General features: G+C 36.2%; 1 protein-coding gene across 2 annotated transcripts in view; it reads right to left on the minus strand.

Moving 5' to 3' along the window:
- Positions 1-26,534, minus strand: part of LOC114145485 (alpha-1,6-mannosylglycoprotein 6-beta-N-acetylglucosaminyltransferase B-like) — a 116,904-nt gene that overhangs the window by 21,704 nt on the left and 68,666 nt on the right. For both annotated transcript variants that reach the window (XM_028019088.1, XM_028019087.1), the window contains exon 9: positions 1,541-1,672. In XM_028019088.1, the coding sequence (XP_027874889.1) occupies positions 1,541-1,672 (132 nt within the window). The remainder of the gene's footprint in view (positions 1-1,540; positions 1,673-26,534) is intronic.

Consider the following 26,534-nt stretch of genomic DNA (forward strand, 5'->3'; position numbering starts at 1 on the left):
CATGAGGCACACGTTTTCTGTTTCCTTCCTGTCTCCACTTCATAAAGCGTTTAAGCACCTCTCTCCTGATCACAGTGAGCACAGAATGACAATCACACAGCAGCTAACAGCTGCCAAGAATGAGGTCTGATAGGAATAAATGTTAAGGTTTGCATGTTATGTTGTGTGGAGATATGGGGTGATTATTGCATGTGGAATTGCATGTTAAGCTGTCAGCATTTAAAATGCCTTCTCTTTTGCACTACATGTGGTATTGAATGTAATTACTAATACCCCTGCTGTTCAATGTAATGGAACAGTGCTGAACCAGTTTATGTTCTTACAGGTAGCCATGCTGTTCACAATATTTAAAAAAATATATATATTTTTTGTTCCCAAATTTATTTTAAATGGATGGAACAGAATGTTTTCAACCCCCTTGTTTCTTGTAATTCAGTAATCACTCCTGCCTTATGTACACATAATCCCCCCCATCACAAAATGTACAGCACTATGGCAACCACTGACTCCTCTAATGAAACAAATTAGAGGAAATTCAGTGTTGCATGTTAGTACAGTTGGTAGCAAGTAAGAAGCTGTACGAAGCTCCTGGTCGAATCCTGGCCTGTATGGAGTTCGCATGAGAGAACCCTGCGCATGTGAGGGTTCTCTCAGGCTTCCTCCCACAGTCCAAAACGTTAGATTAGATCTAAATTGTCCTTAGTTAATTTATCAATGGCCGATCACTCAAACATTCACTGTTGTTATGAAAGTCAACTGACTTTGAACATATAACAAATAAGACATGTCTGATTTAGTACCACATATGGAAGTGGCAAATCTGATTTTTCACGGTGGGGTAAAACGATTTAAATCCTGTTCAATCAGCGATGTATAAAAAGCCTGACCTACAAATTTTGACTTTGGTCAATACAAATTTTTTAAAATAACTGACACTGTCAGATGTGATAAGGTCACAATACATCTTCAGTGTTCCAGTCTTGTAAAAAACATCAAACAATATATGTGGAACAATACAAACGTAGGTAGTGCTCTCAAAAAAAATCTGAGTTTCATTTTAAACTCAAACTCACACAGCAGGTAAGACTACAGACATAGGCTGTAACTCTTACCAAAAATAAAATGCAAAACAGTATTTTGCTTTTACAAAATCACGAGGTCAAACTAGAGGACAACTTAAACCACCAATAAAGTGACTTTGGGTTTGAGGGTTTCTTGTAATGCAAAAAGTAAATAAGATTGATGGATTAAATCACTCTAACATGTAAACAATGGCTGATCACTCAAAATTAAGGAAATCAGGGTCAACTAATCAGCTCACCCCTCGTTGAGACAGACATGAAAAAGTCGGATACGGATGGTATTGATGGTCAGACTGGGTTAAAGACTAGATTAAGATCAAAACCTTAGTGTAAGTGCACTTTGAGTGATTTTTATTTTAACTTAAATCTCAGTATTTTACCTATCTTTTAGAATGCCTTATATTATGCCCCACATAAACTCATATTTTCTAGTCAAGATAATAAACTCTGTCACTAACTTGTGTTTCTTGAGTGACAGTCCCATGTGCTGCTTCATCTGTTGCAGGCCGTGGTAGTCAGTATAAATGAGGTCAAAGGGCAACGGACCAGTGAGTGGGCAGCTACCTCTACCAGGAGGCACTCCAAGAAACCTGAAAGATATCCAAATGAAAGAAAAGATTAGAGGAGCAGAAAAGCCTTAAAGTACAATAAGACAGGATAAGCTGGAAAGCCACAGAGCACAAAGATGGGACATTGGCCTGAAGCATAACATCAATTATTCACTCATAAAAAAAACAAAAAGCATTTGTGCTTGCTTTTGGCCCAGACAAGGAAAGTGAACAATTTGTGCTTTCACCAGAGACACTGAGGGTTTTTTTGTTGCTGCCCTTAAACAAGTCTAAAGATAAAAAAAAAGAAGAGTATGAACACATTTAGTGTTAAAAACACTTTGCAAAAATGATTAAAGCAAAAAAGCAATAGCAAACCAATAAACGATAATGCAATTATTTCATAAAAAAAACACTTTTAAAATATAATTTTAGAGAGAAAAAAAGCTAAATTGTGTCTAAATGTGTCTGTAGAATAGAAAATAAGAATCAAAATGATGCTATTGATCTTATTATATTCTTAGCTCAAAGGAAACCAGGGCATGCTACAAAGCATTTAAACAAGACATCATTCAACAGAACAAGAAAAAAAAGAATATATATATATATGTATGTGTGTATATATTTATATATATATACTGTATGTATTTATATATTATGATGATTGCCTGCATAGTGTTTTTTTTATTTTTCGGCAGGTAAGAGTTGAAAACACCACCATAATATTTACAAGTTCCTATTTGAATTGTTAGTTGCAACATTATGTAGCTGCAGTTGATGGAAAATTGATAAACAATGCACAAAAGCTAAGACCTGCACACTTTTGTCCTTCTAAGGTTCATGCACATTTTTTCTGGACAAATTCTTTACTTCTCAATCAATGTTGGATAGGTGGATGGATAGATCAATAGATGAAAAGGTGAACACACAGCTGGATAACTTTAAATACTTAATTCAATTCCTAACTCTCACACTGTCTAAGACCCCATGTGGTTTACAAAAAGCAGGATTCAAAAAAGGAGAATATGCAAATAAATGCTCCACATGGATTCCTTAGACTATGCACACCTATATATCTATACAAATTTATTCTTATATTGTTAAGGGTAATAAAATGTGAATGAAATCTGTCCTACTGTAGCTGTTTGTAGCCGTGGTGGATAATGATGCTGCTCTGGCACTGTTCAAAGTCTAACTTTTATGCTTTTAATGGAGGAAATATTTAAAAATCGTTCTGATTTTCTGGCACAAAGATGTCAGTTTAGTTTGCTCATGTACCCCTTTAGGCTTTAAAGGTCTGATGAGGAAAACAGTCATGGTACCATCCTCCATCTGTACATCTGCCTCTCCTGATCATCTCCACTCTGGGCTGTACAGCCCAGTATGGGGCTGCACATTAATCCGCTGCAGATAAAGCAGGCGCTGCCATTGCTCCTCCTGCAGGCCTCATGCAAACATACTTTCTTGGCCTCTCATCTGTAGTCTGGCTGCTTTTTTAGTATCTCTTCAGGGTTCTTTGTTGGGGACTCATAACTACTAACTTACTTTAATTAGTTTATTTAAGGACTGATAGAACCCATACACATAGCAAAATAAAAACTGTTGTATCCCTACATCCCTGCGACGAGAGCATTGAATTCTGAAAATAACCTGGACTGCAGTTTGTCCCAAAAGAGTCGATACTTTTCACAGTTGTAAGTCTTTTGATGTTATATGTTTTACCAGGTTTGCAGAGTTATAGATAAAACCTTAATAAAACAGATTAAAATTTTGGATGGTAGAATGAGAATAAGAGATGGTGTGGGATATATTTGTCTGATTTGTAAAGACAAACATTTAAGGGTTTACCAATATACTTATTCCACCTTTTGAACTGAATAATTCTTGGGACTTTACCACTCTTGCTATAGAGATCTGGATACTGTCATCGTTATTTCTAGCTTTACAACGCTGTGTTTCCATTGGCTGCAGTTCCGACAGACCTGCTCAGACCTCAGATCTTTGACCTGTAACTTGTCTTCTCACCCTTATGTCTGTGATCGATGAGGCTAAAGGCTAATGGAGACAATAATGAAATTATATGCCCCTGGTGAGTTTCATCTCGCTACATCTAAACTCAATTCAGTTTGGCTGTGTTGTTCATGCAGGGGGGGATTTCAATAGTACAGTTGACAGAACTTACAGACGCTTTGTTGGCAGCTGATACCCACAATCAGACAGGAGGGAAAACACACCCATAAAGGTGCTTGACATTGTGACTGAAGCAAAATGAAAAAGCGATTGCTTCGAAGCGGGAACTGCATCAAGTGGCTGACACACACAGATACGGCCACAGAGTGTTTTGTCTGATCTACTAAGAGAAACAACTGGCAGCAAGACAGATAAGCTTATCTGAAGGGTTTTTTAAAGCTTCTTACTCAAGCACCACTATTAGCAGCTTGTACTATAATTTTTAATTCATTCTAAGCACTTCTTTGTTAGCTATACCATATATTTATTGTTACATATAAATGCTTAAAGCATATCATTGAGATAGATAAGTGTGGCTGAAAAAATAAGTTGCTAAAGCTCACAGAAACTATTTGCTTTAGTTCTAACAATTCCATGTATGTCAGTTATTCAATTAAATTAAAATTCAAAAATACTTTATTAATCCCAAAGGAAAATTAAATGTTGTAACTCATTAAATCTTCAAAGAGTTATTGTAGATTGTGACGGCTGTTGGCAGCAAATATCTCTTATAGCACTCCTGTAATCTTCTTCATCTCCATGTGGCTGGCAGAGAGTAGTCCAATCAGTTGCTTCAAAACATGCCTGGAGGGGCATGTTTTCCTAATAGTCATCTTCCTAGCAGGTAGTTTGTATTCAGAATAGAGAAAAACAAGATTTTGTCATACACATACTGTCATACACATAAAACAAATTCAAAATCTTGTTTTCCCAGGAGAAGCAGCTGGCAAACGTTGAAATGTTGGCAGTGTTGAACAGAGTGAGGCATGATTAAAATCACCAGATATTGTCACAAATGAATTAGGGTGTTGTGTCTGTATCTTACCAACAACAGAACTGATGACATTGCATCGGCAACATCTTGTACTTCAGTGGAATTCATATGGTATTATCCAGGTAGCACCAGATATTTTTTGCCATCCTAATATTCAGTTATGAAAGATGAGGGTGTCAAGATTGGATATAAAAGTTATCAGTAGAATTTGCTGAATGTCCAGAACTTTGTAGCTGATAATGCAGGACCATGTCTTTGGCTAGCCAGGCTTTTAATGGTCATGCTGGTCCGTTTAATTAATTTTCTGCTGCCAAGTTACCATACATTTTTGTTTTCGAAGTATTAAACAATTTTACACATTTTTTCCAGTTGTTTATGAATCTGAGCATGCAGTAAATAGTGAACATTAGGAATACAGGATGAGACATCTTTGAATCTATTCAGCTATGGCAAAACTCAATTATCTAATCTTTAATTTATTACCTGATTCTGAGAACTCAGAACATAATCAATATGTGGGAGGCAAATTTTGACTCTCTTGTATATCATACAGCAAGAAATCGTTTTTAAGAGACAAAAAATACAAAAATCCCAGCATCTTAGACACTAGAAATGATCTGCGGTCTAAAACCCTAAAGAACATTATAGAATAGTGTGATTTCAAGAGAACATTCAGCCTGCAGAGAGGCACTGCTAATTAGTCTTGCCTCCTGCCTGCTTTCATCCTTATGGATAATGGATAACTCACACCGATGAAGAGGGCCTTTTCAAATACTTAATTCAATAGGCACCATACAAATCTGAAAACTGGCATCAGTGGGCTTTTCTGTAGCACTATTGAGAAAAGTCTGCCACTTTTTCATCATGCTCTGTTAGACTGAATGAGGCTGTCCTTAAAGCCTCACAATTTCCAACTCTTTCAGACCAAAAAGGTGTTTTAATGGGGCTGACCTTTATCTTTTATCAGAATGTAACAGAACCTTGTAGTTTCAGTAAAGCGACCTTATATTACAATGACCAAAATGGAGGAAGTAATATATTTTGGTAAAACTGAAGGTGCAGATTTTTTTAAACATGTTTCCCACCACAAAAACAATATTAGGGTTCTGAATAAATACAGCTCTAGAAAAAATTAAGAGCCCATTGCACTGAACCCTACTGAAAACCTCCTGGTTATGCCACCAAATATTGATTTCTGAACTCTTCCTGAGTGAAAACATTACTTTTGTTGTTTCTAAATGAATATGAACTTGTTTTCTTTGCATTATTCGAGGTCTGAAAGCACTGCACCTTTTTCGTTATTTTGACCATTTCTCATTTTCTGCAAATAAATACTAAATGTTTGTTTGGAATTTCAGAGACATGTTGTCAGTAGTTCATAGAATAAAAGAACAATATTCATTTTACTCAAACATATACCTATAAAAAGTAAAATCAGAGAAACTGATCATTTTAAGTGGTCTCTTAATTTTTTTCCAGAGCTGTATATAACTTCCTCTATTTCCTTATAATAATTCTTTACAATCAGCTTCACTTACAAAAAAAACAAACAAGAAAAGGAGATAATTGCCTTATTAAATGATATGGCATGTTTTGAATGTTTCACAGAGCTCTGGTTCTATCCATCATCTAAAAAAAAAAGAATGGTAAACAGAGATTATTAATGAAAAATTCAGCCAAGAGAACAACAGTAACCAAACTCAACTTAAAAAAGGCATTAGATGTCCTGTCTGTAACTTCACAAAAAAATTGCTCGAGTTTCAAATACCATGTGTTGAGGGAAACTGTCTCTGCACATCACTCTGAACACCATCCTTATGTTGAACCGTGGTGGCAGCATCATGATGTGGGGTTGCTTTGTCTCCACAGGGGGAGAACAGTTGGTCAGAGTTAATGATGAGATGACAGCAACTATATAAAGGACAGTGTTGAAGAAAACCTGCTAAAAGGCTGCAAGCACTACAGGCTAAGGTGAGGTTCACCATTCATTGTTTAAATCAATACATGTCCATGGCCTATTCAAAGCACAAACATAAATCCAAATGGAAAACTATGTGAGGACTTAAAAATCACGCACTCTTCACTAAATCAGCCCTAATAAATAAATAATTAATTTTCCTTTCAATTGAAAGAAATACTTCATGTTGGTTTTTCATATAAAATCTCAATTAAATACAACTTTGAGCATAATTATGATGTATCAGTATTATAGTTCTGCCTCCAGACCAGGTTTGGACATTTACTGAACCTAACCATATTTGCCTTTTTATTATTTAAACAACTTAAAAGTGCATTTTAAAATTCCTTCACGGTGCTGTAGATTTTCAACTGTATTTTGACATTGCAGATGTCCAAATAAATTACTATAGATAAAAAAATATAGAACTAAAATATGTTTTTATCATTTCAATGTCATGTGAAGTGAAAGAAAAACATTCAAACACATGTCAGCTATAATAACATCTTTGTCTATAAATCAGTCTAGTTTGTATGAACTTTGTGCACAGACAGCAATTTTATTACATTGAGCTTAAAGTGAGATTTTTGTGAGTACAAATAGTCTCGCATATACTGTACCTATAATCAAATCTAAAATGTGCCTACACCAAAGCACAGTAAAATGCTCGACATTGACGGCTCCTTGGATTTCAATGGTCTGTGATACAATACCAAGTCACAACTGAAGAAAGCCTCAAACAACCAATGCAGCAATTTGCCTTTGGTGGCGTTTCTCTCTGCATGGCCGGTAGGAAAAACGGCTGAGGTAAACAAACACAGAGAGGTTTGCAATCTGCTGAACTAGCACATTTCGCCAGAGCTGCACTAAAGTTAAGAGCACAATTAGGTTTGTTGGTACAAAACTGCTCATCAAAAAAGCAAAACAAAAAAGCCAGGTGTTTTACTTGTTCTCTGCGTCATCGTCTGTTAAAACTGGGTCACAGATTCTGGTCAGTACCTTTTTGTTACGATGCTTCATGAAGACGTCAGAAGTAGATCATTTTAAGCAAAAACTGAAGTTTTCCAAATTCTCTAAAGTAGTAAAGAAAGACACCCGGGTGCTTATTGGAAACGTTAATAGCAGGACACAGACGGACTTTTAAGATGCGGAGATTGTTGCTGTTTGTATTTATTTAAGATTAGCCAAAACATTAAAAGGAATAACAAAATCTGACATAATTAATCAATGCTTCAATCTAGAACTAAAGCATTGAGAACTTGTGCCACCTAATTTATTCAGTTTGCATAACATGAGCAAAGGGTGCTCAAACCATTTGAGACAGATGTTTGATATTGGTTTGGTTATCTGTGGGTAATGTTTGGTAAGAAAACTAATAACTGAACTTCACTTTTACATAAGAACTATTCCTTTAATGTCTTTAAAAACAGAGCAATGCGAGTCAAATTTGCATAGCAAATCCCAGGGATAAAAATCTGCAGCGTTAACTGCTGCTCATTAATCCCTTTGCTTTGGATGCATGATGATAGCCGCAGGGGACCCAGATAAGTGTCAACACTTTTAGCTGATATTCTCCAAGGAGGAGATCAGGAGATCTTATCTGATAAAAATCTTCTCTGAAGGGAAGATCTCCTGACATCTGTATCTGTTTCAGCTTTCATGATTAGTATGGGCAAGATGAGAGTGGGGTGGAGGACGGGAACACATGTTAAATGTTCCCTAAAAGTGTTAAAGCAGAGGATGAAAGATGAAGCCTTTCTGGTGTGGAAATGAGGCGAAGTCAGAGTCAGACAACTTCATTAGTCCCAGTGGAAAATTCACTTTTGCTTCCAGGTTTATACATTTAGTTACGGCGTAAAAAAAAAGTTAAGTAACAAATAATCTGTAAAAAAACATACAGTAAATAACACAGTCTAAATAAATCCTGGAAGTCTCTCGGCAGCAATTACTTAAGATAAGCACTGTCTGTTGCTGTTGAGCAATCTAATAGAAGAGGGAATGTAGGACTTGGAGAAGGGATCAGTTCTCATTATGACCACATCATAACAGCAGCCTGGAGGCATTCTAGAAAATTCCATCAAGCGAATGTGGTCAGGTTGGCTGATGTATTTCTGCAGCCACAAGCTCCTTTTCAGGATATCCAAGTCCCACTGCTTAACTGCAGTGAACTTAAAAAAAGACATTTCACACTTCTTGTCATTTAAAATCAACAAATAAACTAAAGGATTTAACTGGATGAAATACAAGAGTTTCACCTGTGCAATAGATTAATACGTACACATACATATAATAACAATAAAGCAGGAACTAATTTTCGGATTTTAAGCTCTTACAAACAGAAGTTCTTCTCTTTGAGTTGAAGCAGAACGCTGTAGCCACATTCAGTGTTGGTTTTTGAATTATTGGGACTATGTCAACTATAATATCCTCTATTAAAATACAATACTGTTTTATTCTATGTTCTGCATTGCACTGTTTTGTTTTCCACTAATCTCCAAGATGTTTTTAAATTTGTACAATTCCCATTAACAAGCTGGTTTCCAGTCCAAGCTGGACACTCAGATCTAGAGCAAACGGTCCATCAATCATTGGTTTAGCTTGCAGTTAGATAATCAGTAGATATTGGAGCTAAAACTGAGCTGTATTTAAAATGGAAAAAAAGAAGAAAAGCAAAGTTGAACAGAAATCAAACAAAATCAAAACGCTAAGAAGAAAAAGACAACACACTGCAGTTTCCAGCTTCATGATAGTTAATTTTCTATAAGCCATTTTTATACTCCAGGAGTCTTTTGTATTTTCATTAACTGCAGAGAAAAGTGATGGTTTTACTCTTAAAATTGGGTTCTTCTTTGTCGCTTTTGTTAAGACAGACTGAAATACATTTCTGTTGACGTAACGACACTGAACAATGACCTCTTTTAATACAGCTTCATTCAACCAATTAAATATATTAAAGTATTCTTCCTTTTGAACACTGAGCTTGCTGCCCACATATTTTGCAGAGCCAATCTAATTCTGTAAATGCCAATTTACTGTAGAACTGTTTTCTTGGATTCAAAGTCGCATTTTGTGAATATGGTACCAAAAGTACCACTAGTTAAAATATGTTTTGCTGTGATTTCAATTTGTACTTGTCTGAGTACAACTCAACCGAGCATCCTAAAAATAATAACCCGGAAAATGTAGCATTTAAACCATATGGTTCTCATGCAGCTTTCAAAAAGCTTGCAGAGCGTATCATTAGTAATGCCTTTATACTTGCAAATTTCTATATATGTGTGTGTGTATTCTGCCACTGGACTTTAAAATATATCCATCCATCCATCCATCCATTTTCTGTTCACCCTTTGTCCCTAATGGGGTCGGGAGGGTTGCTGGTGCCCATCTCCAGCTACGTTGCAGGCGAGAGGCGGGGTACACCCCGGACAGGTCGCCAGTCTGTCGCAGGGCAACACAAAGACATACAGGACAAACAACCATTCACACCCCTAGGGATAATTTAGAGAGACCAATTAACCTAACAGTCATGTTTTTGGACTGTGGGAGGAAGCCGGAGTACCCGGAGAGAACCCGTGCATGCACAGGGAGAACATGCAAACTCCATGCAGAAAGACCCCGGCCGGGAATCGAACCCAGGACCTTCTTGCTGCAAGGCAACAGTGCTACCAACTGCGCCACTGTGCAGTTGGTAGCAGTTTAAAATATATGTCTAATAATATATATGAAGAAAATGTTTGATATATATTATGTAAACTTAAGAAAATAATCAAGTCTACTGTGCTTCAACAGCAAAACTAAAGCAAAATTTAAAATCTAAACATTTAATATCATCCAAAGTCTGTGGAAATACAAAGACGATGGCAGTCATCCCAAAACCACACATCCCACCACATCCCATAATTCCTCTATTGGACTGAGTTCAGGGGTCTAATTTATAAATCTGGCATGCACACAAAAAGAGGCCTGACACTGGCATACATCACTTTCTGCACAAAGATTGTGATCTACTTAAAATAAACTTAAGTGGAATGTATGCGGTCCCTCACGCCAACTTTCACCAAAGTGTATCATATATGCTTTTGATATAGATGATGATTCAGGATGTCTAAATCATAGTTGCACACTGTTTAGCATCTGATATGCACTAAGATGAGGAGAATCACCAACAACTGGCAATAGATTTAAAACAAAATCAAGCAAAAACAGAGAGAATTGAATAACACATTTTTCAACCTCATAGTTTCCCTTAAAAAGCATTTCCTTGTGTTGCTAGCAGCTCTTGCTCCAGTACACAGAAAGCAAAGCAACATTTCAATACTCATAATTCTTGAGCTGTTTTCCCAAATCTATAAATAAAATAGATTAAAGGCCAAGCAGACAAACACATTTTGTTTCCGGTGTGTTCTTATTGAAGTGGGAAATGATGCAAACCAAATGATTAGAATTAAATGTGACTAGTTTTGATGTTCTTACACTCAGTACTCATACATATCAACATTTTGGGTTAGGAGTTTAAATATGTATATATTTCTGTTAATTATTTGTTGCCAGACTTTATGTTTTAGATTAACAAATATGTTTTCTTCTTCAGTCCATTAGAACCTAGAAGAATACAAACAATTTGCTCCACAGTATATAATGACTCAATAAAATCTCAGCAAACTGCATATATGTGATTGCTGAATATTTTATGTGTGAGGTGTTCTGAAGTTATTCAGTTCAATACCAAATGGCTTTATTGATCTCCCGAGGAGCAATTTGGAGAGCTGTTATTAGATGCACAAAGGCAAAATATGAACAATAAGAGTTGATTGCCTTCCCAGAGCTATGTCTTTTTGTCTATAGTCCAATGACTCCATTCTGTATGTATGTGTTTGGAGAGATGTGGTTCAACTGGTGAACGAAATGAAGGTTTTATTCCAATTCCTGGTTTTGATTGACAGATTTAAGTCTTGTTTCTCATTGATTTAGTTGTCACTGTAGATGGCAGCTAAATCGCCAATATGCAAAACATATCCAGATGAATTATTTAGTATTATGAGTAAATCCAGCAAGCAAAAAACTAAAAAAATTGTTCCTACAAATGTTAAACTGGTGCTAAGCATAAGACCTTTTTATGATGACTGTAGTTTCTTATTCCAATCTACAATTACTCTTAAGGTCATTAGTGACAATAAACAGCTCAAAATAATCAAAATCCAAAATTCAATGAAAACCAAAGACAACAAAATCTTCTGATCATTTTCAAAGTTAAAGAATAATTTATGCATTTTGCTGTAAAGCAAAAATTAAATAGAACTTTATTACATGTTTCAACCCAGAAATCATCAGAGCCACAGCTGCTAGCACCAGTTGAGAGACAGTTAGCTTACAAATCTTTTCTCCAGCCTATGGACAGTTAGCCTGCTAGTACATAAAAAGAGAAATATGCCTTGAAGCGAGAAGAGGATTTTGAATGATGTTGCGTCATGGTACAAGCTACTTAAAGAGTAAGTGATGAATAACCACCCAATCAGGACACGAGTAATGAAATATGAGGGGGTGAGACATTAAAATGTGTGCTATGAATGAGAACTTGACATTTTCAAGAAAAATAATTTCAATAATTCTCTTGGATTCACTGATGTCATAGTGCTTGTATTAAAAAAACACCGCTAGGCTGTAGTTTTATACATATTGGGGACTTCATATGGTTTTGTAGGGCAGATGAGGCGCTGTTTACATATATGTGCACTAAACACATTTTAACCGTGTTTTGTATGTGTGTATAGTTGTTGTTTTAGCACAGTATTTGAAGGGCATTCCAGTCCGTGCTGTCAACTAAAGTCATCCACACTAACCCCAGCTGACAGAGGGTGCTGAGGGTCAACAGTCAGAAAGTGGTGAAAGCAGCTCAGATTATGACAAGCTCTGCAGAGTTTGTGTGTGTGTGTCTATCCTATTATAGAAATGTTCCCAAACATGAAAATTTGATGGTCTTGCTGAAGGGCTGAAACATATTTATTGAACAACTGAGCATTCACTTAATCCCAGGAAGAAATTGGAAATAAGTTTGCATGATGTGACACAATGACAAAATTGTGTAACATCAGTTCGGTCCTTTTACGCGTGTATCCCGAGTCGCACCATAATTCTCACGATCTGGAAAGAAAAGTAGATGCTAATATGATGCCTCTGTGACAGCATGAAGTAGTAACGGCATGTCCTGATCAAATTTTTAATTATACTAAGTAGATCTAGCAAGCAGTTTAAATAATAGAAAGGGGTATTTGCTATAACAGTTCTACAAGAGACATTTTTTAAAATGTCTGATCTTATTTTATGCTACAGTGACTGAAATAAAAAGAAATGAATGCGTGAACATGTTAGGTACTCATATTAGAATCTACTATATTTCTTCAAACGAATAAACTATTTTAGGATTTGTTGACTCACTTGCAAGCCCTTAGTTCTTAGATACTTCTAAGGATTTTAAATCGTGTTAATGACAGAAAGTTAATGACGATCTATTCACAACAAAAAAGCATTTTCTTCTTTTCTGTAGAAAATGTGACTTAAATTTTTCTTCATTTTTTCTAAATATGTTAAATTATAAAATATAACTTTTTTTGTTTATTTAATTTGTCCTGTGCCCCCATGAACGAAGCTGTACCCAACAAAAACTAAATTCCTGCTGAATTTGGACTGAATGATGTGAAATAGCGGAAACACTGCGTTCCTTTAAATCTAGTCTAAAAACCCAGCTGTTTAGAGTTGCTTTTGAAACATAATCAATGAAAAATTAATCAATAATCTGATGTGTAATCACTGCAAAATGTAATCTTGTTGATTGTGTGTTTTATGACTTTGTATTTTTTTATTCTTATGATGTAAAGCACTTTGAAATGCCTTGTTGCTGAAATGTGCTATACAAATAAAATGTGATTGATTTATTTGATTGATGCCATGATGAGTGCTGTTACTTGCAGTTGCCAGAGCGAAACAAAACACAAAACAGTGAGTGTCAGTAACCGATTGACAATCCTCGTAAACACAGTGATCAGATTTAGCAGTATTTTTCTTTTTATAGAAACATTCTGTCCATACAAAACCATTCTAAGACAGTTTAGTTGTTAGCGTTGCATATCAGTGCATATTGTGAATTCAAAAGCCCTCAGATGACATCTGATCTGATTAATCCCACATATCCACCACAGTGCAAGGAAGCAAAGATCTTGTCTGGCTCGTTAAAAAAACTATATCTTTTCAGGTAAAATTAATTGTATTTCCCTCCATGCAGACAGCCAAGTTAAGACTTTAACAGATGGTTGTTGTCAAAAATACCTGTTTCTATGTGAAGGGCCTAAGCACACCCTCTTTCCAAGACTGACAATGCTCTCTAAACTTAATCAATGGCTTTTATTTCCTTTCCAGAAATTCTGCTTGCAGTTCCCTGACAAATTTCTAGTTCAGACCTTAATTATGTTCTCAACAACTACTGTTGACTGCCGTTTTCTAATGTTGCAGACTGAGGAAACAGCTGCTCCTTTTGTTTTGTAGTGACAAATTACCTTCATTTTCAGACTTGGCAGCTGTTTGTTGCAGCATGTTGTAGGAGTACTGGTAAAATTTTGAAGACACTGGTAAAATTTCAGCTGACAGCTCAAGTCTCATCTAAACGCTTTGGATGATGCCATTACTTTTACTTTACTGGAAGCTATAGTTTGAAGGCTGAAGTTAGTGAATTCAGTTTATGCTTTTATTTTAACCATTGATATGAGGATGAGTGCTCAGACTTGTGGTAACTTGTGGTAAAGAAAGTATTCCTTGAGTTGCTCTTCAGTAAATTGTGATACCGCTACTATTTTTTTGTGAAAAAAATTAGAATATCACTGAAAAATATTGTTAAAATCTCATCTTGTCTCACTTTCATGAAGCGAAAACTAGTCTGATCCCATGAGCTGAATGTATTGTTACTCTTCCATTAAAAACCAGGAAGATAAAAACCAAGGACGAGCAAACACTGTTATAAATCAACCCAGTCTAATTCTCCAAGCCAACCAAATGATAGCTGGGTACATGCACAAATACCTTCACATACTCTGTAATCACCCAAACATCCATGTAATCATCTGTTTCCACATTTGCCTTTGATTACTCCCATGGGATGATAATCTTTGAGCATGTTTCTTACTCAAGACACACACATCACACACACCCCCCACACGCAGATACTTATATACTTACATAGAATTCAACACAATCTTTCACACACAAGCACTCATGTGCATCAAAACACTCTGGTATCCGAAGGAGTTGACAGGCCCCAGTTATCAGCCGAGGCCGGGTGTACCAGATAAGGGAGCTGCGAGGCGCATCATAAACACCGGTGCACCCAGAGCGAGGGAGAGAAAGTGCATGTGAGGATGGGATGAATCAGAGATGAAAGACAGAGGAGCAAAAAAATAAATAAAACCAGCCCCCATGTCAAAAATAATAAACTTTTCAGATGAAGAGTGGCAACAGAAAGATGGAGACTTGAGCATGGTGGGAATGAAATGAAAGGTGGAGCAGCAAGGTGAAAAAAGGTCAGGCTTATTTATGCAGCAAGAAGAAGGAAAAAAAAACAGCAATGGAAAAATATGGCAAAATATATTTTTAACCTGTAATACGCTATATATACATTGAAAAAAGAGAACAGGTGATCCAGCTTAAATATAATGTAATTTGGTCATAAGTAATCAAATTAATTTTATCCAAGTTAATTTATAAAGTTATTAAGTTAAACTAAGGTCTAATAAACTAAGTTTGTCTGTTACTTGTAACCCATTACATTTTTTAAGCTGGAGCTCAATTCTGTTTTTCTAGAGAGAATGAAAAAAGAGAGCACACAAAGTTTGAACATATTACTAATAATGCCTGCTCAGGCTTTTCCTCCTTAATAATCATTCAATACTCATGACAATGCTGGGGTTTTGAAATCCTTAAATATATATCGTGCAATGAAACTGTAGTCTAAAAATTTCCATCCTTCAACATTTTCTCAACAACCAGCTCCACTGAACTTGTGTAAAATTTGGTGTTGTGTGCGTTTCTCTTCATTTGGGAACTCAGCAACTCCTACAGAGAACCCCAGCTCCTCCAAGTTTCTGTGAGTTAATACATGAATCAATAAATAATTTATTTATTTAGCTCTTTAAACATTCACAGTAATAAAAAAGAAAAGGAAACATGAAAAATTGAGATAAAAATGTAGATAAAATCAAAAAAGAGTAAGCTGGTTTTATCTTCTGGTAGATAAAACCAGAAGAGCTCCAGATATTTGATTATTAAAAGTGTAACAGGGAGACATGGATACAGCAAAAATTGAATTAAATAAGAGTTGGAACAACAAGGTGAGACAACTTCAGGTTTGTGTAAAGAGCATACAGAAAAAAAGAAACATGTAGTGTAAAAGCATAGACTAATACCCCTAATGCCCCACAAAAACCTCACAGAAACCAGACAAACAAACATGCATGCATACACACCGTCTGAAGCTTTTACTTATGAAGCCCGTTCTAGATTTGCTTTCCAAGTCATCAGGCAGCAAGGTATTTTCCCTTCATCAGCAACTTCCTATCTAATCCCACCAAATCAAGAAGAATGAGCCTGCATTAGTTGTGACAGAAGAAGTCAAGGGGATTGAAAGTGCACACAGACGTCAGAGTGAGACACTGTTCAACATTCAACAATCTTCTGCATGGTAATGTTTGGATATGGCTATGTAAATACATATTATTAAATTCTCACACGTGGAGAACATCAGATAAATCCACTTTGTAACCTGCCTCCGGTGCTCAGGAATGATAAAACAGAAGCAAAGTGCCAGTCAAATGATTAAGCTGGCAGATGGCTTTTGCACAAATGCAAAATGAACACGTGCATCTGGATGGATGTGTAGGAACAAGCACTTCCTCTCGCAAATCATCTTGAGTCAAGTGGATGTGTTGATTCGAGCGCTATGTCACATCCCACCATCCAGACAGAGGCGCAGCGTGTAAGTGCTCTCATTAGTATTATACCGCTGACAGGGCAGAGCACAAAATAAGAACAAATTTTTATTGATGTGTTGTAGAGCGTAGAGCCTCTGAGGCTGCACTCAGCTGTCTGAACTGACTTCCAGCTCAAATCTGAACCTGGTGAGCGATTTTTAGAAAAGCTATTATCAGAATGGTCATAGAAATGTATCTCGTAAAGCTGAAACAGATGCAAAGATGTGGCATTCCAGAAAATGTCTCAAATAATGGAATATTATTCAAGTAAAGGACAAAATTTGACTCCTATTTTAATCAGTTTGTTTTTCTTTAACCATCAACCATCATAATAAAGATTCTCAAGTCTAAACGTAACTGGTTGTTCTGTCAGCCAGATCACCAGTTAATTTAAAATGCCTCCCTTATTACATATCAACTTTATTTGCGATAAGGGTTGGACAATAAATCAATAATATATTTCACTGTAGACACATGATCAATATCAATAGATAATACGTCTGATAGAATGTTCAATAATTTCACTGAACTCCGATCCAGAGCCGCACAGCATTCTGGGGTACGTAGGCAAAAGAAAGGCTTTAACCGCTCAACCTCTCAAGGACAGTTGTCAAGGACAACTTCCTTGACAACTAAGGAAGGTCGGTGGCATCAACAAACTCAATTACTCTTTGGTTACCTAGCAACTCAATCACTCTTTGTTTACCTAGCAACAATCTGTTGAGTAACTTGTGCAGCAGCAGTTTAAAGTTTCTCTTCTGTGCCTCATAAGTGCTTAAAAATAATTTTTAAAAAAACGGTCTGGAGTGACAACTGTGGATAAAACAGGAACGGTCATGTCGCCACTTTGGCAGAATTTCAGATATTTAAAACAGAAAACGAATCAATAATTATTGATATTGACTGATATGAAACGCTTATATCATGACACGTTTTTGTGTCATGATAAGATATTGCCCAGCCCTATTTGTAGCAAAGCTGGATACCCTCTGAAAAAAAACAACAACACTATTTGTAGTTTTGTTGTATTGCAGTATCAGCAGACGCAGGTAAAACCGTTTTATGTTGGGGGATACTTGGATAATACAATATCAGGAAAATATTGAATTGTGATGCTTCTGGTGAAAATCACAGCAAGAATACTACTTATGATTAATCTACACTTTTCAGACACCAATGCTGAAAGTCCCCAGAACTCTGTCAGCTTTTGCATTTCACTCACTGATTCATGTGAGCATTTAAGAGTTCTGTCAACTGAATATAATATATGAACTGCGATGACGACGGAGATTCAATATATAATGGAGCTCAAGAGAATAAATTGACAGGAACCAGCAGAAAAATTCATGCACATAAAATCCAAAATCTATGTATTTTCGTTTCAGAGTCTATGAGGCTCTGCTTGCACTTCCTCATCAATACTAATAATATTAATAGTGAGTGTTTGACAACTTGACAGGTATAGTTTGGATTTGAAATGCTGCCTGAAAATCTCACAGCTGTCTCCAGTCAACCAGTGTAGCTCAGTCTGGGCTCAATTTTAAAAAGTGTGTTTCTCTCCATCTTTGAGACAAACTCCTGCCAAAAGCAAAGCACATACACATTTTGGTGAACAAAGTGCCTGAGCATGTTGGGTATTTATCGCCAAGGCGAGTGTGAATTGTTTATTGTAGCTGCTTTGTGAGATCCTTTTGGTTGAAGGTAGACTTGTTAGGTTAAATGCTGTCAGTGCTGCAGTAACTTAATACAAACTATACTGTGACTGTATAAAGCTCTGCAAAATTTTGAATCTCATGCTACATTGTTATGCTACCTGAACTTGAGCTTCTCTGGTTGACGCTCTGACAGTGAGTTTAGGTTAAGAACCATGTTGTTAAGCAGAGTTAGTAAGAAGTTGTGCCATATTGTTCATTCATTTTTTTTTTTGGATGATGAACAGTAATCTGTGAGAAAACTGTTATAAAACCACACGTCTTAATATCTGTCTGTAATAGATGCAATTGATATTTCGTATTTAGGCTAGAATTGAGGAAGGTGATTCATTGTTTGGACCTCTTTCCTGGTCTCTGCAGGGGAAAGATGTTATTGAATCTCTCACAGACGAAGCAGAAACACAATGTTTGTTTGTCTGGGAACAAGCTATCGACTTTTCTCCTTTTTTTTAAAACTGACGATAGAGATAACATGAGCTGTCAAAGTGTTTTATGGCTTAATTTCTCTCCTTGACGTCACTTATTTCACAGACTTCGCTGCAAAACATCAAATATGCAAAAAGCAATGAGAGGAACAAAGTAAAGAAATTACAAACACATGCAAAAGTGAGGAAAGAGGCAAATCTATTTAGATTTAGAGAAATCAGCACTGTTTTACTCAGGCTAATTTCAAGGCTGAGTGCCTTAAAATGGCCCAGTTTTCTTCTGCACAATGCATAGAAATGTAAGGCTGCTGACATTAGATTAATTCTGGCTTTGACGATAAAAACTTTTGAAGCATTTATGAAATAGAGAAACTGATGGCATCCTCATGCATGTTTTATTTGACTCATGTTACAGCTTAACATCTCCAAAGGATTCTTCTGAAGTATGCTTGTCTCATTTGAGGATAATGTACAAACAAGAAGTGCTTTGATACATTGGGATTGTCAAGCTTGTTCAAAACGTGAAAAATAAGAAGTTCCTGCATTCACTTTAGCTGCACTTGTCTCAGACAATACATTTTCCCAAACATTCTGCAGACATAATTTAGTTCATTCTGTGATGGTGCTGTTGACCTATGCAGACATGTAGCTTATCTGACCTTGTAACTTGCTTTATCATTATGTTTTTGGATGATTGCACATTTCCCCACATTAAAAAATATGACTGTGTTTGTGTTGGAGGTGCTCCATGCTCATGTGTCACTCGTAGTCATGCACCACTGCATTGAAAGCCTATTAAAAATCATTTAATAATACTTTAGTCCTGCATTAATTATTTCTCTTCCTCTGTCAAAGATTTAATTTGTTCAGCTGCACCTCACTTTACTGGTGTCATTGTGCCATCTCTCAGACAGTTACTGTACCATATAAAGTTACTTGATAATTAAATCTCAGAACAACAGACTACTAAGGTCTAAAACAGTTATGTTTAACTTTACAACTTGTAAAGTTATACAAGTGTATTAAATAAAGCAAATGGCAACTTTTTCTAAGAATGACTGAAGCGCAATTTCGGCTAAAACGCATCAGAGGACTGCTACCGTGTCCAAAATATGTTGCTTTCTGTATAAAGGGTAACTTAATCCAAAAAAAATATGTGGCTAAAGTCACAAAACATAATATAAAATTTTTAATTATATATATATTGCCTCAAATTTCTCTAAACTATCACATCAGTAGACTCAAATACACATATCCAGACATCAAATATGTTTAAGACGTTTGATCTATTGGATTGTGCGGTCTCAATCTAGTGGATAAGTAATCATGACCACTGAATATTTCTCACGCTACCGTCACAAACTTATCGAATAAAATTGGTTGCAGTGGTTTTGCTTATGTGTTGAGTAAACTGGACTCAATACAAGCATGAATACATCGAATTTTTCATTTAAAAAAGGAGCACGTTTCTTCTGTTTCATATTTCTGAACTATTTTGTGATATTCTATCATACAATTAAAAGTTGAAGTTTGTGATGACAAAAATGTAAAAGAACGTGAAGCCAATGGATTCCTTTTTAAAACAAGGTACAATATGACTTCTTTTTTCAACTCATCTAGTCGTTACCATATTAATGATTGGAGCCCATGAAATATTTTTAATAATCTTTTCCAACATGACTACCCACAGAAATGCCTATTTTTTTATTGAGTGGTTTGAAAGTGTAATAAATAAAATGGACAGTGTACTTTAGGAGAAGTTGTGTTATATGAAACTACTTCCCTGTCCAATATCTTCTGAATTAAAGGCCCAACAAGGGGACCAAGGTCTGACGTATCAGTTTTATTCAGCATTCATACACATGTCTGAGGAGCTTGGATCCTGTTGAACAGTCCTCATTGTAGAGAAGAAATGCAGAAACAGACCGTAGCAACAAAGCGATCTTTGACAGATTTTTCTCCACTTTACTTGTGCCATCAAGCATCTTCATTTTCTACACTTAATTTTAAACAGAGCTAACAGTTCTGACCCTGCAGCCAACAGAGTGAGACCGCACTTAGTCTTTCATCCGTTTCATCCGCGGCACAAACACAGAGATGGAAGCTGCCTTCATCTCCACGTTTCTGCAGCTCCAACTGCTTTTTTCAACTAATCTACTTATTACTACTTATTATTAACAACAAGCCATACAGCTTGCTTTGAAGTAAAAATAGTGTTATGAAATTTTGTATTTATATGGAATTTATTTCACTTTCTGAACTCTAGAAACGCCACCAATTCTGAACCATAATAGGCGCCGCTGACTGAGTGCTGAAATGAAGGATGCCTACATCAGAGGTGCCCAAAGTGGGACCCCAGGACTCCCTGCAGCCCTTACAAGGATTTTATGTGGCTCTGGTTTGGTACGAATTTGGCAGGTGACAAAAAATGCAAAAAGAACATCGTCAACATCATCTATGTCAGACGGTTGATACAAATTAACCACATTTTGCAGTTTTTTTTTTTTTTTTTTGTGGAAATTTTACTGGAAATAAATGAAACATTTTTGGTGCAAGTGATAGTATGTAATTTATCGACTATGTTTTTTGCTTTGACTTTAATTTAATAGAGTAGAACCACAGATATTCAGTGACTTTTACTCAAAAACAAACTTGAGTAAAGAGTCCTCGACTTATCTACTATACTCCAATTCCCCAAAACCTTTTGTTTAATCTATAATCTGTATCTTTGCTTCCCTGGTAATTTTATGAAGAACATTAACTATTTCTTTGGACAGCATACAAAACCTTTTTTCTGTACAATCCTTGGATTTTATTTTGCTGAACCACTAAAATGTGTTTTCCTTAACAACTCCTTAGTTAGATTTTTTACTCAGCTCTGATGTTCAACTTACAAATGTGCTTTACTTACAAATGCGGCACCATTTTTGTGGGACAGATTTTATTGCTGCTACAACAAAGAAACAATCATCTCTTTCTCTTGACATTTTACTGCAGATTTTATGACTTGTCATAAGACAACTTGCAAAGACATTTGCGCATTGTGCAACACTAGTAAACTAGAAATCTAGATGTATGAATTCAATGTGCAGTAGTTGTGTAAAACTTGGATTACTACTCTTATTCAAAGAGAAAGCACATTTTGTTCTTTGTTGAGAAATACTTTAGACATCAGACGTAAATAGTTGTCCAGTAATTGTTCTAGTGTTGTTCCTCTAGACTAAGTTCAAGTCATTACATTCGAAGCATGATTCCCCTTCGTAAAACTCTCTCCACTTTCAAAAGGCACATTTACAAAAGTTAAAGTAATCTTCTCCTTTCACGCTTTAAAATTCAAACAAAGAGTATGGGAAATCATTATCAATTGTGCGCTTCACTGTGATTTTTGTCTGTGCAGAAGGAGAAGCAACAGCAGGAATGATGTAATGCCCAAAAAATCTGGGAAGCTGCTAACAAGCACATTGATTGGAGTTTACAGGGTAACAGCTGCAGGGAGACAGAACTAAAAAAATAAATAAAAACAACAAGGAAAGCTATGCAGTAGAAAGAGAAAAAAAAGCAAAAGAAGGGTTGAAAAGAAAAAAGACTGAAAGAAGCAGAAAAAAGAGTTCTGGCAGAGAAAGGGTCTGTAAAAGCGTAAGCTAGACGAAATGGTGTACGCATAAAGCCCATTTTCTGGCTCTAGATTATAATAAGGGAACAAAGTGATAAACCCACACAAACACTCTCCATTAATTTCTTTGTAGCACAGTTTCTATTAACGACTATAATACCTAAGATCAAGCGCAACCTGTCCCATAAATGAAAGTTTTAATGGAAAAACGCGTCTCCCTCACATTTACAGCCCACTTTGTGGTCATACTCTGACTCAGTTATATCCTTTTTAATGAATAAAACTGCTGAAATGCACCACGAAGCAAACAGAAAAGAGGAACATTAAAGTTCTCAAAATGGGGATAGCAACAATAAAGACAGTACTGTAGTAGCTGTTTAAAGAGACACAGAAACAGAGCAAATAGAACTTGTTTCATTAGTGATAATTACATTTACTACAGTATGGGATTTGTTTTCTGTGGTTGGGGGGGCATAACAAAGCAGCTCATGGTTAGCCTGAGTAAAGATGAAAGTTGAAGGTCACTGGCTTCTTTTTGTGCAGGGATTGAGTCAGATTAACGAAAGGAGGGAGAGAAGAGGCTAAAAAGCAAATGCTAATATTCACAGTTTGTGTCTGAATCTGTGGGGGTGGGGAGGATTCTGGGAGCTGGTGTCTATCTCCAGCGATCATTGAGTGAGAGGCGGGCTCCTCTCTGGACAGGTCGCCAGTTCATCACTGGGTCAACCACACAAACTCACAACTAAGGGTAATTTAAAGACACCAGTTAACCAAACAGTCATGTGTTTTTGGACTGCGGTAGGAAGACAGAGTACCAGGAGACAACAGACTCAGGCACAATGAGAACTTTATAACTCTATGCAGAAAAACCCAAGGTCAGGATTCAATCCTAGAAACATCTTTTTGTAAGGCAACAGTGATACCAACTGTGTCATTGTGCAGCCCAACCATTTTTTACAATGTGGAATCAGAAAATATATATACATATATAAATATATTTAGACAAAAATTAAATAATGGGCAAACAAACATCCTCAATGGACACAATGAGCTTTAAGGGACATTTCAACAGATTAAACATGGATATGTGTGTAGTTACTTCTTCAAAAAAATATTTAGTCTTATGCATTTCCACCTCCAACCTCAACTTTGCTCCAGACTAATTTTCATAGCAACCAATACTTAACTTGCAGCTGAGATGGCGTTACTTGATGGCTCAAGTTTGAGGAAGAAACAGAGTGCGCAATAAGGAAAATTAATTTCAGGGACCACAAAAAAGAAGTGAAGATTATTTTTTTTAATCATTTTCAGAAAACAGTTTAGAGGCAGCCAAAGAAGGGACAGAGCAGTTATGACTTCTAATAAAGGTCCTTCTCTGCAATAAAGTCGGAGGCACTGTATTAATAGTGCAGAACATGGTTTTACAAGTGGGTGATATGGGTATTTCTGCTTTAAGCAATGTTTTAATTGTGTAATAACTCTATTTGGCATCCCTGTCAGGGCACTCACTAAGTTAGCTACATTATTACCCAATCTCTCTCATATGCACCAGTGTCTAAACTAATTAGTAAAACCAGGAACCTGAAATAAAAAGTCTTGTTATTTTAATTTGAAAAATAAAACAGTCTTTTATAGTAACTATGAAATAGGAAATAATCAAATCCTCATGCTGGAAGTTGAAGCCTGGTTTTGTCTTTCAGTGTGAACAAAGTGTGGGATTACGTGAGAAAAGTCATAATCTACCTGCTATTAACACATTGAGCAGCACGTACATGAACATGATTGGCTGCTTATGTGTTAGACTAACACAAAGAAGTGTAGAAATCAAGTCAAAGGACACTTGATCTTTTTACCAATAAAATCTATAGTGCCTTTGTACATAGTTTTCTGTAGATTGATACACAAAAATAAAATCCCCTCAGATGTTGGTTAATAATTTGTAAATAGAATCCATCTGTATGTTTAACCTCAGTAAAAATCCAGCCTTTCTGTAAGAAAAGATTTGAAATATGTTAGAGAATATCAGTTAAACAGCATCATGAAGATTAAGATTTATATGTGACAAGTCAGGAAAAAAAGTTGTAGAGATGTTTGAAGCAGAGTTAGGCTATAAAACACGTCCCAAACAGCAACATACCAAATCATGGCTGGCCACCTTTTCTAACAGGTTTGTTTAAATAGACCATTAATCAGGGATCAGCCTAGAGCCCAAGGGTAACTCTGGAGTAGCTGCAGAGATCTACAGCTCAGGTTAACATTTTTGTTATACATTCAACAAATCTCCTTTTGTTCAATATCGGCATGGAGAGTTTGTCACAATTCATGAAAAGGGAACGACATGTGGAAGAAGGTGCTTTGATCAGATTTAAAGAGAAAATAACTTTTTGGGCAGCATGGCAAACACTGCCATGCAATGACTGCCATGTGATTGGGTCACAGCTAATGTGACCCAGTGAAAGTCTAAACATAAATCCAACTATGTCAGAGGTTTAAAATTGATGTTCACAGGTTCTCTCCATCCATTCTGACTAAGCTTGAGATATTTTGAAAAAAAAAGATGCCATAAATGTCAGTTTTTCAAGTTGGTAAGGGAATACTTCAAAGGATTTGCTGCTGCAATTGTTCTGCAAAGTACGAACTCAGATGGGCTGAATCTAAATGCAGGTCAAATTACCCTTTAGATTTTGGATTTGATAACCCCACATTACAAGTATGCACTATTTTTTCTAGGTTTATCACATAAAAGCAACATACTTAACATAAATATTTGTGGTTGTGTGGTGGCAAAATTTCACCAAGTATAGATAGTGTCGATGCTTTTTCAAACTACTGTTCATTTGCAGTTCTTCAAGCTACACACATTGCTTTATTCTATAACACAGGAGTCGAAAAACACTGACTTTCTTCCAGGCTACTTCTTCAACACAAGTTATAACTGTGTGTGAGCTGCGGGCAATGCAGTGCAAAAGGCAATTACTTTTTAGCCTGTGGCAGGTTCTTTCATCTCCTGGTATTACTGAACCCTCTATATGTCACTTAGCAGCAATGACAGGAAAAGGCACAAAAGGTGCTGACCGCCCACCTCTGTTATGACTGCAGCCACCGTCGGTGAGCTGGTCCCTCTGGGCTGTAATGAGCAGGCAGAACCAGACCTTTCCTTCCTTTCACACCAATACATCTCAGTCACCTCATTTATCTAACTAGTGCCAATTTCAGCTTCCTTTCTATCAAGTTACAGAGTACGCCACATTTTGAGGACTGCATGCTCAGCACAGATAATGACATGCAAAGCCTTGTGTTGAATTAAGTGTTTGGTATTGTGTATGGGCGAGTAAATGGCAGTAAATGGAGACAATTTTCTGGTTTCTGCATAAATGAAGGACAATTCAAGAGTTTCAACAAAAGGATGACATTTATCAGTGAACCTTCACATCAAAGATTTGCATATTTGAATTCAAAAAGTGCCTTCTGTGAAATGTGCAGACTCTGCACTTTATTCAACTTCAATTTCTTCAGTTTCTCAGAGATAGTATTCTCTGGGAATATTTTCATATTAGGCCATCTATCTACATGCGGACACCCTTGAGAATAAGATGCTGCTTTATCTCTCTGTCACTTGTACATTCAAGACAACACAATCCCTTTACAGGGCAGTTCAAATAGGAGTTTTTTTTTGTTTTGTTTTGTTTTAACCACAGAAGTTGTTTCAAAAAAATGGAGCTTCTAAAAAATCTTCATGATGCAACCAGATACATAGTGCTTTTTATGGGGATTTTATGTGATAGAATAAAAATTTAAATATAATAGTGAAGGGAAAGAAACAGAATGCATGTTTTTTGGGGTTCATCTCAACCAGCTTAGCACAATCAGAGACTTAAATTTCTCCCCAGTCATGTACAAAAAATAGGTCAGATCGGATGTAAGGGGTTGTGATCATTAATTCTCAAGTCTCGCCACAAATGTGATGCACCACAGCAAAACCAGAAAGAAGTCACCAGAACACAAACAGAAAACATGAGATAAAAACAATAAATTTCTGAGAAAATTGTAATTTTTGTTTCTTTGCAAAATCTAACAGTATATTAGATGAAGTCATGGAAAAACACATGCTTTAAATAGTGGTTTCAGGGGTTTAAAAATAGATAACTTTGTGTTTATATTCAGCTTGTTTACAGATTAA

The sequence above is a fragment of the Xiphophorus couchianus genome, chromosome 5, assembly GCF_001444195.1.
Source record: "Xiphophorus couchianus chromosome 5, X_couchianus-1.0, whole genome shotgun sequence".
Taxonomy (NCBI): Eukaryota; Metazoa; Chordata; class Actinopteri; order Cyprinodontiformes; family Poeciliidae; genus Xiphophorus; species Xiphophorus couchianus.